General features: G+C 37.1%; 1 protein-coding gene across 1 annotated transcript in view; it reads right to left on the bottom strand.

The window, feature by feature from the left end:
• Positions 1–14,517, bottom strand: part of LOC113253071 (uncharacterized protein C8orf34) — a 136,111-nt gene that overhangs the window by 54,892 nt on the left and 66,702 nt on the right. The window contains 2 exon segments of the mRNA XM_026495928.4: positions 50–181; positions 6,503–6,650. Of these exon segments, the coding sequence (XP_026351713.3) occupies positions 50–181; positions 6,503–6,650 (280 nt within the window).

The raw sequence follows: 14,517 nt of genomic DNA, 5'->3' as shown, positions 1-14,517 counted from the left end.
ATACATACTTACATACATTAAGTAACATTTGAATGACAAAACTCCTTACATGATTTGGATTCTGGTGATGGTGGAGAAATGTTAGACACAGCAAGGTCACTTTTTGACTTTTTAGGCTTCTTTGCATTTAATTGCCAAGGCTTATCATAACTTCTGAAATCCCTTCTTGTTCCTTTATGTTCTGTTAAGACAAACAAACAATATCTATATAAACTCAACAACAAGTGATTTCAAGATTGACCAAAAACTGAATCTGTGAAATCATTAGATATGCCTGGCAAAAGCTGTAGGTCACTTCACATCAAAAATAAAGCAAATATTCAAATTATTTCTTGCTTAATTTCCCCTGTAAATTTTAGTTTTAAATTTGATATGATTCAATTTGTGTATTAATATGATTAAGATCATGTTAAACTGTGAAAGGCTTCTGGAAAGACTCTTTCAGACATGGATTACCATTACTTAAAATAACATTCTTTAAATGGGTATTATGGAATAAAGCACTGTATTCTAATGTAAATGAAAACAACTGGGGCTCCTGGGTGGCTCTTGGTTTCAGCTCAGGTCAAGATCTCAAGGGTGGTGGGATCAGATCTGGCAGGTGCTAGGCTCTGAGTTCAGTGGGGAGTCTGCTTGAAGATTATCTTCTTTGCCCTCTTCCCTCTCTAAGGTAAATAGATAAATCTTTAAAAAATTAAAAATAAAAAAATAAAAGCAAATAAACATTTATGTGAATTTTACTCATCTGATTTTACCTTTTCCACTATTCTCTAAGACACATTAAACCACTGCCAGTCTCCTACATTCCTTCTCCAGCATCACTCATTTTTTCCACTTCTCTATTCAAGAAAGGGTAATTCAACCAACTCTGTTGAAAATTATAGCTCCCCTTCAAAGGTGGTCAAAGTCATACCAATTCACAAATTAAATGATCTTTCCAAGAATTCACCTGTCTCAACATCCTTGCCAACCATTTCATATTTTTAGACAGGCCTATCTTTGCTGAATATTTTCTTCTCTTATCCTCAGGGCCCTACATTCTCCTCATCTTCATATCACCTATTCGACTTTTCCTTCTCTGTCTCATTCACCGCTTCCTCATCTTCCTCTTTCATCTATGTGACATTCCTTCGAGTTTAGTTTCCTTCTGCCTTCTTATTTAAATATGTAAGTCGTCAAATCATCCTAGCTTTATGAATGACTCATCAATCTTTCTCTAGCCACCCACTTGTAAACACCAAATAGACATCATGAAACATTATATGGATTCCTTAAATTCATATTTGAAGGTTGTACTAAACTAGCTGTTACCTAATTTTACTACCTCCAACATGCCATTCAATACCAAAAGAGGTATAAATATTCTAAAACTCTAGGAACAGAAATATCAGTCTGTGTCTGCCAGAATGCAGGACGTATTTCCACAGATAGGAATAAGACAAAAGATAGGCAAATCAGAAAAGGATTGGAATATTTCTAGGCATCCATGATAACTGCCCCTACATCCAAGTCACCTGTTACTGTTGTTCTATGAGAATCTATCTTTCTACATCCATCCTAGGACCACAATATCTTCTAATGCAATATGGCTAAAGAACAAGGAATCCTGATCATAAAACAGAGCATTTCATGATACAAAGAAAAAGCTTAAAAGAAAAAGGGAGGAATAGCGCATTGGATTTTGTGGTTTTTTTACTTTTCCACTATAGGCAAGGAGAAAAATCCACATTAACTTAAATAATCTAGCAATGATACTATTCTTATTTAGTTGATTGAAAACAAGATGAGACAAATTTACTCATGAGTATAGCAGAGACCCATAGGATTCAACTGATAATGGAATTTAAGTGGCAGGCATGATTTCTTCTGTCTCTCTAAAATTTTTGAAAGGGATCCAAATTGTCCCAAGCTATACATTGAGGGGACAAAGAGGAGTCCACCGATACTATTAATTGACAAACCTAATACTAGATAGAATACTCATTTGAATTTGAATATTGGAAAAAATATCATTCTAAAAAAATTTCAATATGAAAAGCAAGAACGCAGCATTCAAGATACAAAGAAAATTCATAGTTTTAGAAAAGATTTACTCTGAATAACCTTTAAATTTTAGAATGTGGCTAATTGCCTTCTTAATAAAAATAAAGAAAATGGATTCTATGAAACAAAAAGAAATGTGAGAGGACAAAGGTTAATCAAACAACCTACAATAAAATATAACTGCAGATAGAAATGAATAAAGAAGATAAGGAAATATTGACAATAAACCAAAATGCAATACCAACATTTAAATTTGCTTTCAAAGCCAGAGAGAGAAAACTGATACTGCAGAAAATTGAATCAGTGACACAGAGGGCACACTTGACAAATCTCCCCAGAAGTTAGTCAATAAAGAAAGGCAAATATAATGTGAAATGAAATGGGAGGAATGAAGAACAGCAAAGCAAACTCAATTTACACATAGCTGATCTTCCTGAAGAAGAAATAGAAAACAAATATAATAGAAGCAATAACTAAGTACACAAGAGGAAAACAGTTTTAGGCTGAAGACCTGGATTTGCTGATTGAAAAGATTCACTGAATATAGGAAAAAAATTTAAAGAAAAAAGATAATCATCAAGATATACTCCCAATAAACCTTGTCAATATCAGAAAGAAAGAAAAAACAAATCTCATCAGTATTTAAGAAAACTACTTATATATCTAAAAAGAAATAAAAATAAGGAAGGCTTCAGATTTCTGCACAGTAATATTAAATGACACTTTTAGATGATGTTGTGTCCTGAGTCGCTGGATACATCTGAAGGCAATAAGTGGACAACTTAAGATATTTTTAAAAGATATTATACCAAAAATTATTGAGATAATTTCTAGCTAATTAGAACATGCACCATTATTATGGTCCATTAGAAAAAACTTATTAATGTCCATTAGAAAAAAACAATTCAAAATTGCAGTCAAGGTGTAAACTGACATTATTTACTGTCACCCAAATTATAACTTCACCACTTATATTCATATCCAAGAATTATCCTATGCTTTCCTTCTCCCTTCTGTCACACTCTTTCTCTCTAAATTTTGCCCCTTCACCTTCCGGAACATATATTCCATGGTAAACAAACACTTTTCTATCCTCAACACCACTCTTTCATGTTTTAAGAGACCTCACTCTTCCCACAAGAGCGCTCCCTCCTCTGCAGTTTCCTGGAATGGAGGGTTCCTTCCCCCATGTGCTACCATGGGTTTTCCCGACCCAACACCATTAAGCTGGAAGTCCCTCCCCTCTGGTGGTAAATGCTGCCTGTCTACACTACTCACTGCTCCTCACTGTTGCCATCACTTTGCTCCCGATTACTCCACAGCCCAACCCAAGATACTGGCACAGTCTCCCTCAACTTTTCAACAACTTGAATGCAACTCTGGTTTCATCTTCTTAATTCTCAGACACATCATGCATTAAGTCTCATATTTCCTTGTCCTCCTTAACTCTGAAAAGCTTCACTTCCCTGATAATTAAGATACCCCACAACTAAGGCTACCAACAGGACCTTCTCATTATCTGGACTCTCTCCACCTCAGAAGTCTTGATCTCAAATATCACAATCTCCTGTCCTTCTAATCTCTCTCATATTTTCACTGCACCTACCCCTGCACTGGCCTTCTAAAGGTCTTTATCTTCAGCTCTCTGATTTGCTTTTTTGTCTAACTCTTTTCCTATCCTTGCTCACTACCGTCTCATACCAGACCATGTGCTTTGATCACTTAAATAAATTGCTCACAAATGTCCTCAACTCCTTTGCAAAACTGTTCTTCTGTCCTCCACCCTTGCCATGCCACAACCACAATTCTCACTCAGTCCCTCAAACTGTTGGCTCTGCTCCCTTCCCACGGCTCCTGGGCACTGCTGAAGAAAATCACAACTGTGCTGATGCTTTCTAAGAGTCACTCATGTCTTCAACCTCAGAGAGGCCCCAGAACTGCCTCACAGTCTTTTTTTTTTTTTTCCTTTTGGCAACTATTTTGTCCTTTTCCTTGGTGACTTTTCACAACTGGCATCACTTCAATCTCCCCTATTCAATTCCCAACCCTCTTGTCCTCAACAAACAACCTCACTTCTTAATAAAAAGACAATATTTCAGGCATCAGATACAATCTCACACTTGCTTTCCCCAGTGCATCTCCCACTCTACCGGCAAATTTGACCACAACTTCTTCCATTCTTTCCCTCTCGTAACTTTAACGATTATGCGTATGATACTGAATGCCACTCTGTGACTCCTGCCTTGACCCATCCCCAGAGTTTTAGATCCATATCTAACTGCCTGCTGGAATTATCTACTATGATGCCTCACAAGAAACTCAAAGTCATCAACAGGAAGTGGACTTATTATTGTCCTTCACAAATTTACTCCTCTGTTCCCATCTTGCTTTGTTAAATAAGTATTTATGCCACTACCCAAGACAGTAAATTGGAGTTATAATAATCTCCTCCCCTCCTTCACCCTCTCCAAGCAGTAAGGCATCAGTACCTGTGCTAGTCAGAATTCTAAGATGATCCCCATGATCTCTGCACCCCCCATTATGTCTTATATAATTTCCTCCCCTTAAGTGTATTAGATAGAAACTTTGACTTGTTTCAAACCAACAGAATATGGTAAAAGTGATGGGATGTCAATGCTATGATTATGTTATGTTATATATGTTAAGTAGACTTGAATGACAGAAAGTCCCTTGCTGATTTTAAAGAAGTAAGCTGCCATGATGTAAAAGAGCCATGTGGCAAGGAACTGCGGATTGCATCTAGGAGTTGGCTTAAAATCCAGCACAAAAACAGGAACCTCAGTCATACAGCTGCAAGAAAATTAATGTTGCCAACAACCAGAATGAGTTTGGAACCAGATTCTTTCTTATTCCAGACTCCAGATGAGAATGCAACGCAGCCGATACCTTGATTTTCACCCTTGTGAGATTAGACAGAGGATCTAGTTGTGGTAGGTACAGACTTCTGACTCACGGAAAGTATGAGATACGAAACATGTGATGATTAAAACTGCAGAGGTTAACATACTACTATCTCTTCAGATACTATAATTTATAAATATGGGCTCATATGTGCTTCACTGGGCTCATAGATTTCATATGGTCTGCCTTTACATGATGGGTGCCATGTTTGCACCTACAAACCAGAGTTCATGCTTATATACCCATGCTACTTAGAATCTAAACCCAAGAAAGTGAGGCCAGGAAAATGCAAGAGTTTTCTCTTTCATCTGCCAAAAATTTGTATCCTAGTTTCCTGTATAATGCAGATATCTTCTGTATGGATAACTGCCAGCAGAAAACTCTACATTCTTTCAGAGGATACCCTATTCCCTACCCCCTTTAGTATGGCTTTGAGACATGGTCTCATGAAGGTACCAATGTGAGAATATAGCCAAAGAGGACCAAAATCCTTTCAGAGGATCTCATAAAGCATGAAGAGGATAAGAAAAGTGAAGATGTCAGGAACACATTCGGAGTCCTATCAGTCAGATTCCCATGGGAATTAGGCAAGGAGTTGGCTCTTGAGACAACAGGCATGGGAGATTTGGTTTTAGAAGTAAATGCCAAACCAAAAAACCAGTATGTAAAAAAAGCTATCAGACACATAATCCATAAGCAAAGATCGAAGTCGGGTCTACCCAATTATCTAATCAGTGCTTATCAGGGAGATGAGGTATTGCAGGTCGGTTCCCCAATGTCCGGAATAAATTAATCTTCCTAAAGTTAAACTTACTACATAAGATAAAAATAGGTACCACAGGAAATAGAGAATAATCATCAGTTTGGGCAAAGTGAAAGGTAACTTTTTAAAAATCTTTGTTTACTTTTCTTTCTACAGATAAACTATAAGCATTTAATTCAAATTCTTCATGAAAAGAAAAAAGTTTAGAATAATTAGTTTGAACTCACACAGAAAGAAATCTTTTCACGCAAATTTTAATCTTACTTCTATTAAAATTGAACTCACACAGATTCTCATATTTTGAAGCATAATACATAGCATAATATATAACAATATTCATATTCAAGAATATTTTATGACAAATTAATTTTTTTCTTTTTCGAAGTATAATTCACATATAGTGTTATATTAGTTTCAGGTGTACAATATAATGATTTAACAATTCTATACATTACTCAGTGGTCATCAAGCTAAGTATACTCTTGATCCCTTTTATCTATTTCACCCCAATTACCCCCCCCCCATCTCCCTTCTGGCAACCACCAGTGTGTTCTCTGTATTTAAGAGTCTTCTTTGTTTTTTTTTTTTTTTATTTGTTCATTAGTTTTTTCTCTGAAATTCCACACGAGTGAAATTTTAGCATATGAGTGAAGCAGCAAATGAATACATGAAACCCTTGGTAACCATCTACATTTATCTTATAATCAGAAAGACTTTTGTACATTTTACATTAAATATATAAAAATCAACTGTAAAATATATTTTTTCACTTACCTGATGTTTCACTTTCTGCCCAGAGAGCTGCAGATCCAGATAAAGTTCTTTGAAGTTGTCCGCGATTTCCTTGTTTAGACTGAAGATGGTCAATGAGAAATGGGATTGGCTGGTCAGGTGTTTCAGTTATTAATTTGGTCATTAATTCCTGAAGGCAGAATAGAGCATACATTTATATTTAATAATAACAGTGAACACTTACATAGCACTTACTAATGACAGGCCCTGCTCTAACTGCTTTACATACAGCAAATGATTTAATGCTAATAATAATCTTTTAAGGCAGGTACAAGTTACTGTCCTCCTTGTGAGGAAAGTGAAGTGCAGAAATGTAAACTATGTTATACAGCTAACACATCCAAAGCCAAGATATATTTACTTATATTTATTTTTATTATTCTACTTGGCCAAAGAAATACTAGAACTCTGATCTAAATTCTTTTAAAAACTATAGCCCAAGAATTTTAAGGCTCAGGTTACTATTTTGAGAAATGTCATTACAGACTAAACTTTTGGTAAACCTTACCATATACCTTATATACCAATGTTATTTTTCCTTCTTAACCATATACAAATATCCCAAAATGAAGAAAATTGTGTTGGAATAAAAGAAACAAGTTAACAAGCCATAGATTCGCAGAAACCAAAATGTGTCTAAACTAGTCTCCAAACAATAGAGAATTTACTTTTTCCCAAAGCCCTGATGGGTATTCATTCTTTTTTTTTTTTTTTTTAATGAGTTAAGCAATGAAGATTTCTCTACCTGCTGAAGCAGCCTGTTCCATTTTTGGACAGCTATAATGATGCCTTAAATTGGGCGGAAAGCTGCCTGGGGGTAACATCTATACATTGTTTTTTCCAGTCAGGAGCAGCAAAGAGCAAGCTCCAATTTGTGGTCAATTAGAATCCCCAGATTGTTCTCATATGAACAGCTGCCAAGCCACATGGATATCATTTTGTATTGGGTAACTAGGTTTGTGAACTTGTATGCACCATTGTACATTCGTATCAATCACATTTCACCTTGGTAGTTTTAGCCCAGAATTCTAGCCTAATTATCATTTTAAGTTTAGACTCTGTGAGAGGAAATGGTCTTATGAGTGGGCCAGAAAATTAGATATTAGGAGTGCTAACAGAAGGAATGCTGGAAATTCCCCCATCCCGTTGTCTATTTTTGTTGGTGGCCTATTTCCTTTGCCTTGAATGCTCTTCTCTCAGAAGTTCAGATGGCTGCCTTGTCATCATTTGTCTCTAATGATATCTTCCTAAGAGAGGCTTACCCTAACAAATCATCGTAAATCTTTATCGCTTCCATTATCTTATTTTCTTCATAGCATTTAGTACTCTGTAGAATCATCTCATTAAATATTTGCTCATCTTTTTGTATGTGTCTCTGCTTGCCCTCTGCTACAGCACTAAGAACATGGGCTGGCCTGGTTTGATCTCTACTCTTTTGCTAGGACCTGGAACTCTTCATAGCTCATAGATGTTATTGAATGAATGAATGGATTAATTAATTAATTCTTGGTTTGCTGACCCCAGGTAAATATTAATAATTAAAGTCCCTTAATGTCCTAATAAACAACAATTAAAGCATTCATAGATTTCTTAGCCCAGCAAAATAAACTCTTCAAATTTCCTCTACAAGAAACTGCTGTCATGATATCTCAGGGATATTTGCTAACATTTCTAACAGTCTAGAAACACACAGATTTATCTAAGTAGAGGCTACAAAGACTATGTAGATGACAAGATTCCAAGGTGATCTCAGAGACATGGATAAAATAATTCAAGGTATCTCAAATGTGCAGACTGAACACAGAGTTGGAACTAAAAAGAAGAAAGGATTTCTACCACAAAAACACTGCATAGCAAAATATTTATCAGACAAATGTGATTTTTTAAAATATATTCTGAAAAAGAAATAAGCAACAACCAGTTGGTATGGGTCTTCTTTATTTCTGTTATTTAAGATCTCAACTATTAGTTATAACTAAAGAAGTCATTATACTGTGGTTAAAACAAAGCAGGGTTCAATTAAACCTCAACTATACATCAGTGGAATGCAATTTAAAACATTTTGGATTTTGCTTCTGTAGAAAAGAAGTATTATAAAATATATTTAAATTCATTGTACATTACCCGAAAAAAAGGAAAATAAATAGAAGAACCAACTAGATTACTCTTGTCACAGAAGGCCTGGGCACTCAGATAAAGCAAAATCAGGTCAGATAACAAGCCTTTAAAGCCATAGCAACTTCTATTCTGAAAGCTCTGGAGATCTCATGCACTTCTTTTTACCTTTCAAATTAGATGGAAAGTTTCTGTGGGTATTTTCTTTCTTTAAAAAAAAAAAAAAACTGAAGTGTTCCTATATTGTCTTTAGAAGAGGGTCATATGGTCATAATAAACCAAATAATCACTGGTAAATTTTAAAATATCATTAGTCTAGTAATTAATTTTGGATATTCTTATATTCTGTTAATGAATATATATATTAACAACACAGGACAAATTTAGTCTTAAATAAAATGAAAACAGTTAATGTTTGCAATAGGGTATGTTGAGTACCTTGACTGGACAACAATCTAGCTCTAGATTATTGTTTATAAGAGGAATTATCCTGACTCTCAGTCCATACATCCACTAACATTAGGACATGAATAATACTGAGGACTTGAACTGGACAGAAAACTCTCTTCCAGACGTGAAAATTTAAATCCTCAGACTTGCAAAGATGCTCCTAGCAATAAAAAGGACGATTGCTACCACCACGATCCCGCCCCACATTTATATACACAGAAACACACTGAAGGTTGGATAGATTGGGGAAATGAGAAAGGAGTCGTGTTGCTAGAATGTCGGGTTGGCGACAGAAACCCTATTGCAGAAAAGTTTCACAGGGATCATTTGCACAAAGGCAAAAAATACTTTAAAACAGCAACCGGTGTCAGGTAAAGAGGCTGGACTTCCGGGGAGGGAGAGGAGGCTTATCTACAGTTCTCACCTGTGACATGAAATTCCCCGGGTGCTAGAACCTGACCAAGATGGAGACAATGCGCCTGGCCGTCCACACTACACCGGCCACCTGTGTCCCGCTCTGGGCGTCAGCTAGCAGAGCCCGCAGGCTAACGCCCACAGCGCGGGAACTCGGCGCAAGCTCGCGACTTCCCGCTCTACCGTGACAGCGCACCCGCGCAGGCGCAGACCCAGACCCAGACACGCGCGCCAGCGCGCGGTCCCCGACGGACCGGCGTCGTGCGGGTGCCCGCCCGCTTGCGCCAGAGCACTAAGAGCGCCCGAGCGCCTAGAGAGTAGAGTCCTTGGGTAACAACGCCTTTACACTGCCCCGGGATGCAGACACCTCCGCGACTGCTCTAAAGGAGAGCCGCCGACGCCGCTCTTTGGACTCCGCCGCAAGCCTGTCCCGGGAAGTAGACGTCCCCAGAGTCCGGGAACCAGGATAAGCCCTGATGACGCCTCCTAACCCTGTGGTCCAGGAGCTGGCTGCAGGGTACCCTGCGTCTCCGAAGTCCTGCCAGTTGCCATAAACCCACTCTTCCTGCCCCGCCCAACTTACGGGAGACTCCAGCCTCAGACCCAAAGTAGATGCTGGAGCCACCGTGGGGAGTTGCTCCCCAGCCCTCAGGACCAGGCACAGGACCCCGCCGTCCAGCTCAATGATGAAAGCCCTCCCCAAAGCTCAGGCCAACAGCTCAGTGGCTGCCCTGAACTTGGGCAAGATTTGGAGAGGACCCACCTGGGCCTCTTTTACTTATGGCCTTGCCTGCCCCCTTTTCAGCCAGGAATCAGCCCTATAGTGTGGGGCGCCCTTCTCATCTGCTGCTTCAGTGACATTCAAGTCTTCCTTTAGCCAAGGCTCTCTGGGAGATGTTGGCTGTGGGCACATAAAAATTCAAACAACAATGAAAGTGGTAATAGCACTCCTGCCCTGGAACAAAAACATTTGTGGAAATTTTAGGCTAAGGACCTGGGCATTGATAAAATGTAGGTATTAATTTTAATGTGATCGATTTGCATTTACAAGCTTAGTTAAATTTGGGGCATTAATGTTGCAAACAAAATATATTAACAACTGTCATCAATGGAGGATTCAATTCATACTTAACTAATATTAATAATATTACTAATGTAAATGAAATGCAATAGAAGACACAGGATAAGGTAATGATTAGTCACCAAAGCTTTGAAATCAAATGGACACTTCTTTTTTTTTTTTTTTTAAGATTTTATTTATTTATTTGACAGAGAGAGACAGCTGGAGAGAGAGGGAACACAAGCAGAGGGAATGGGAGAGGAAGAAGCAGGCTCCTAGCAAAGCCTGATGTGGGGCTCGATCCCAGAACACTGGGATCATGCCCTGAGCCGAAGGCAGACGCTTAACGACTGCGCCACCCAGGCGCCCCAAATGGACACTTCTTAAAATCATCTTCTACTTACTAGCTATAAGACTTTGGGCAAGACAATCACTTTAACATTCAACACTTCCATCTACTAAATGTGATGATACTACCTACATCATAGAGTTGCCAGGAGGGTTAAATAAGATGGCTGCAAAGCATTAATAAAGTGGTTGGGATATATGTAGCCTACTATAATAGGTTGTCTACATTTCCTCCTAAGGCTGGGAACTGTCTCCCAAAATTTCCTTTATATGAGCTGGGTTAGAGTTTCCAGGATAAGGAATTCAGAGGAGACTTGGAAAGAGTATAGAGAGGCAGAAGAAATTCTCCAGAATTAACTTCAGGCATGTATGAAGGCAGATGAAAAATTCACAGCAGTTTCCCAGCAAATCTGTGAAGACCACTGCAGACTGGGATAGCTCTGGGAGCTCTGCAAAGGTATTGGAGACTGCAGCAACTTCCGGGCAAGCATTTGAGAGCCACTTACTTCTGTGCTCCAGGCAGAGACCTTCAGGGTCACCTCATCCTGCCTTTGGTAACAGCCCCACAACCTTCAGCAGCATTTCCCTGGCCTCTGTGTCCCACCTTCTAACTCACCATCACATAAACTGGTTTGTTTTAAACCCAATATGACCCAGATACATAGAGTGGCTTCTGTTTTCCTGACTGAACCTATAATGATCCACCCAAAAGAAATGTTAGCTTTTATTTTCATGCTTACTATTACTTTTATATATTTACATCATAATATTGTTATATGCTTATATGTTTATTATTACTACTGCTATCATTACCATTTTTATGACAGTTTATAGCATACATTTTTGATGCTATATATGCATACCGCATCTTTTTATTGGCTTTATTTTTCTGGTTATAAAACTAATAGATGTCCTCTTAATATAGTTTATTATCAACTACAGACTTTAACTTCATGAATACACTATATATTGAGACAGTCCCCTGCATTAATATCTGTTACCTTGTTAATTATAATTTTGTTACTGGTACTAATTCAAATATATTAATTTTAAAAATACACAGATGAAGATAACATTCTTTTTAAAAATTTTGAAAAACAATTTAAAGAACCATTAAGTAATTACTGAATGCAAATTTATATTATACAACATGTAAGGACTAATGGAATTTAGGGCTATTATATCTAATAATAGATAACCGTGTACTGTATGTAACATTAGCACAATTAATGAACTGGAGAATGGATACTAATTAAATAACAATGATGAATGTCTCAAAATACATTTTACTGTCCAGTAGATAAAAGCAAAACCATGAGTGAGGACGTAGCTCATCATGGAGTCGTTATTAAAACTGAAATGAGCAGTCAACAGTAGAAAATATTTTAATAAAAGATCATTTCATTTAATGAAAGCTAAGGGACTCCTTAGTTAAAAAACAAACAGAAAAAGCACATATGTACACACAAACACCAAATTTTACGTAACATTCCTGGTGTTTACTCATCCATAGGCTGACCAGGTTTCACGGACTCCAGGATAAGAATCCTTGTTGTGGGTCCCACAGCATATAGACAGTATGGCATTCTGCCCCAAAATTATTTACATAATTACTTCCTTGAGAGTAAGTTACTTTGTACTTCATTACTCTAAAAGGTTAAGTACTACTTTTGTTCCTTTTAACCTCAGGAGAATGTTAACAAGAAACAAAATTAAAGCCAGTTCTAAAATCTCGGGACTTTCTAGCCTTTTTGTTAAATCGGTAAACATGCAGGACAATTACATTCAATAATGGAGGTGGTGTCAATCAGATATGTTTCTTACTCAACATCTATAATTACCTTAAATATTAATTGCATATGGCACATTATCATCTGTAGAGTGTTATTTTAGTTCAAAACTGTATTAAGATCTGATCACTGAATTAATTCAAAATCTGCACATGTTTCAATTTTCTGTTTTTAACTAGGTCTCTTAAAAATTTGCATTTGAAATCTCAACCTTCTGACACCCACCCCACCCCCACCACCCAACTATATGTCATAAATAGGAAGGTAGTGGACATTGGGTTATCAACAAATATATGAAAGAATGTCCACTTAAAATTCAGTTGTTCCTAGAAACACTTTTTTCTGAAACATTATCTTTTTTTAAGATTTTATTTATTTATTTATTTGAGAGAGAGAGAACAGCAGAGGCGGAGGGAGAGGGAGAGAAAGAATCTCAAGCAGACTCCAAGCTGAGCACAGAGCCTTACATGGGGCTCAATCTAATGACTCTGATATCATGACCTGAGCCAAAACCAGGAATCAGACACTTAACCGACTGAGCCATCCAGGCATCCCTGAAACAACATCATTTTAAATTGATGTCACCAATCCCAGTTGATCAAATCCTACTTGGTTTCTACCCACACCAGAACCCATGTTTTCCTTTCTCTCCTTCCATCTTTCTGAATGGAAGTAGAACAAGGGAGATTTTTTTTTTTCTGCCTCATTACAACTTTAAGCTCTGTTATGAGTTTTGGCTTTGGCCAGGAATGGGTTCCAATGCAGCATGTAGGTTTCCATGCACATGTGAGAAGGGGACAGACATCTGTTTGATGTTTTTCTGTCTTCTATTCAGAGAACTCAAATTATCTGCTGGTTGTTCAACCTTCCTCCATCTCAGAACCATGCCCACGCCTGCCCTAAACTCAGTTCCCTCATTCCCAATCAAAACTGAGATTTCATTGGAACATTGATCTCAACAGAAAGCAAAGTGAATAGCAATAATTAAAATATCAGTTATTTATTGAACCCAATATGCACAAGTGTCAAGTATTTTATATAGATTAAATCATTCAATGTAAATTAAAGGCTTGCATACAAGATGCACAACCCAACTCGTATGTGCTTGTTAAATCCCTGCTTATTGCTGGTTACCTGCCCCTCACCAACAACCCATCAATGCAAACCATCATAGTCACACACCCACCCACAACAATACAGGCCTAGGGAAAAGAAAATTTGCACTCCTATTCTGAAAGGCTCTTGGCGATTTTCAAATATAATCTAATATAAAATTAGGTTTATAATCCTCATTTATAATGAGAAATGTCATTTAATTAGCCCTGTTGTATATTATGGAATATAATCTAGATAATCTAGGGAAAGCAAAAACTAAGTTGTTTTTTAGTAATATTAAGAATGATGAAATTACCACAATGAAAATTAACCATTAATGAAATTAACCATTCTAAATCTAAAGCTAAGTCATAGACACTGAATCCTCCCGGCTTTTAATAATACAGGCAAATAATTAAATCTAACCAGTAGAACTACTCAATGATGACAAGTGATATAATATTTATCTAATGCCTACTAATCTTTCCTCTAATACAGAAATGTCGTTTCAGATTAAATTATTGAATATTTAGTATCTACTTTGAGAAGATATTCATATAAAAGTACAAGCTTGTAATTAAATTTCCAGGCAAATATCGAGGTCCCCAGTGAAAAATATTAACATATCCTATGAAAATATTTTCAGTTAGGGAATCATATTGTTCAACATAAAAGTCTATCAAAACAACTTATCTGGTGTTAGGTAGGAATTTCCAGAGTCTTAC

This window comes from Ursus arctos, unplaced genomic scaffold (genome assembly GCF_023065955.2).
Source record: "Ursus arctos isolate Adak ecotype North America unplaced genomic scaffold, UrsArc2.0 scaffold_6, whole genome shotgun sequence".
NCBI lineage: Eukaryota > Metazoa > Chordata > Mammalia > Carnivora > Ursidae > Ursus > Ursus arctos.
This window is presented reverse-complemented; position numbering and strand designations above follow the sequence as displayed.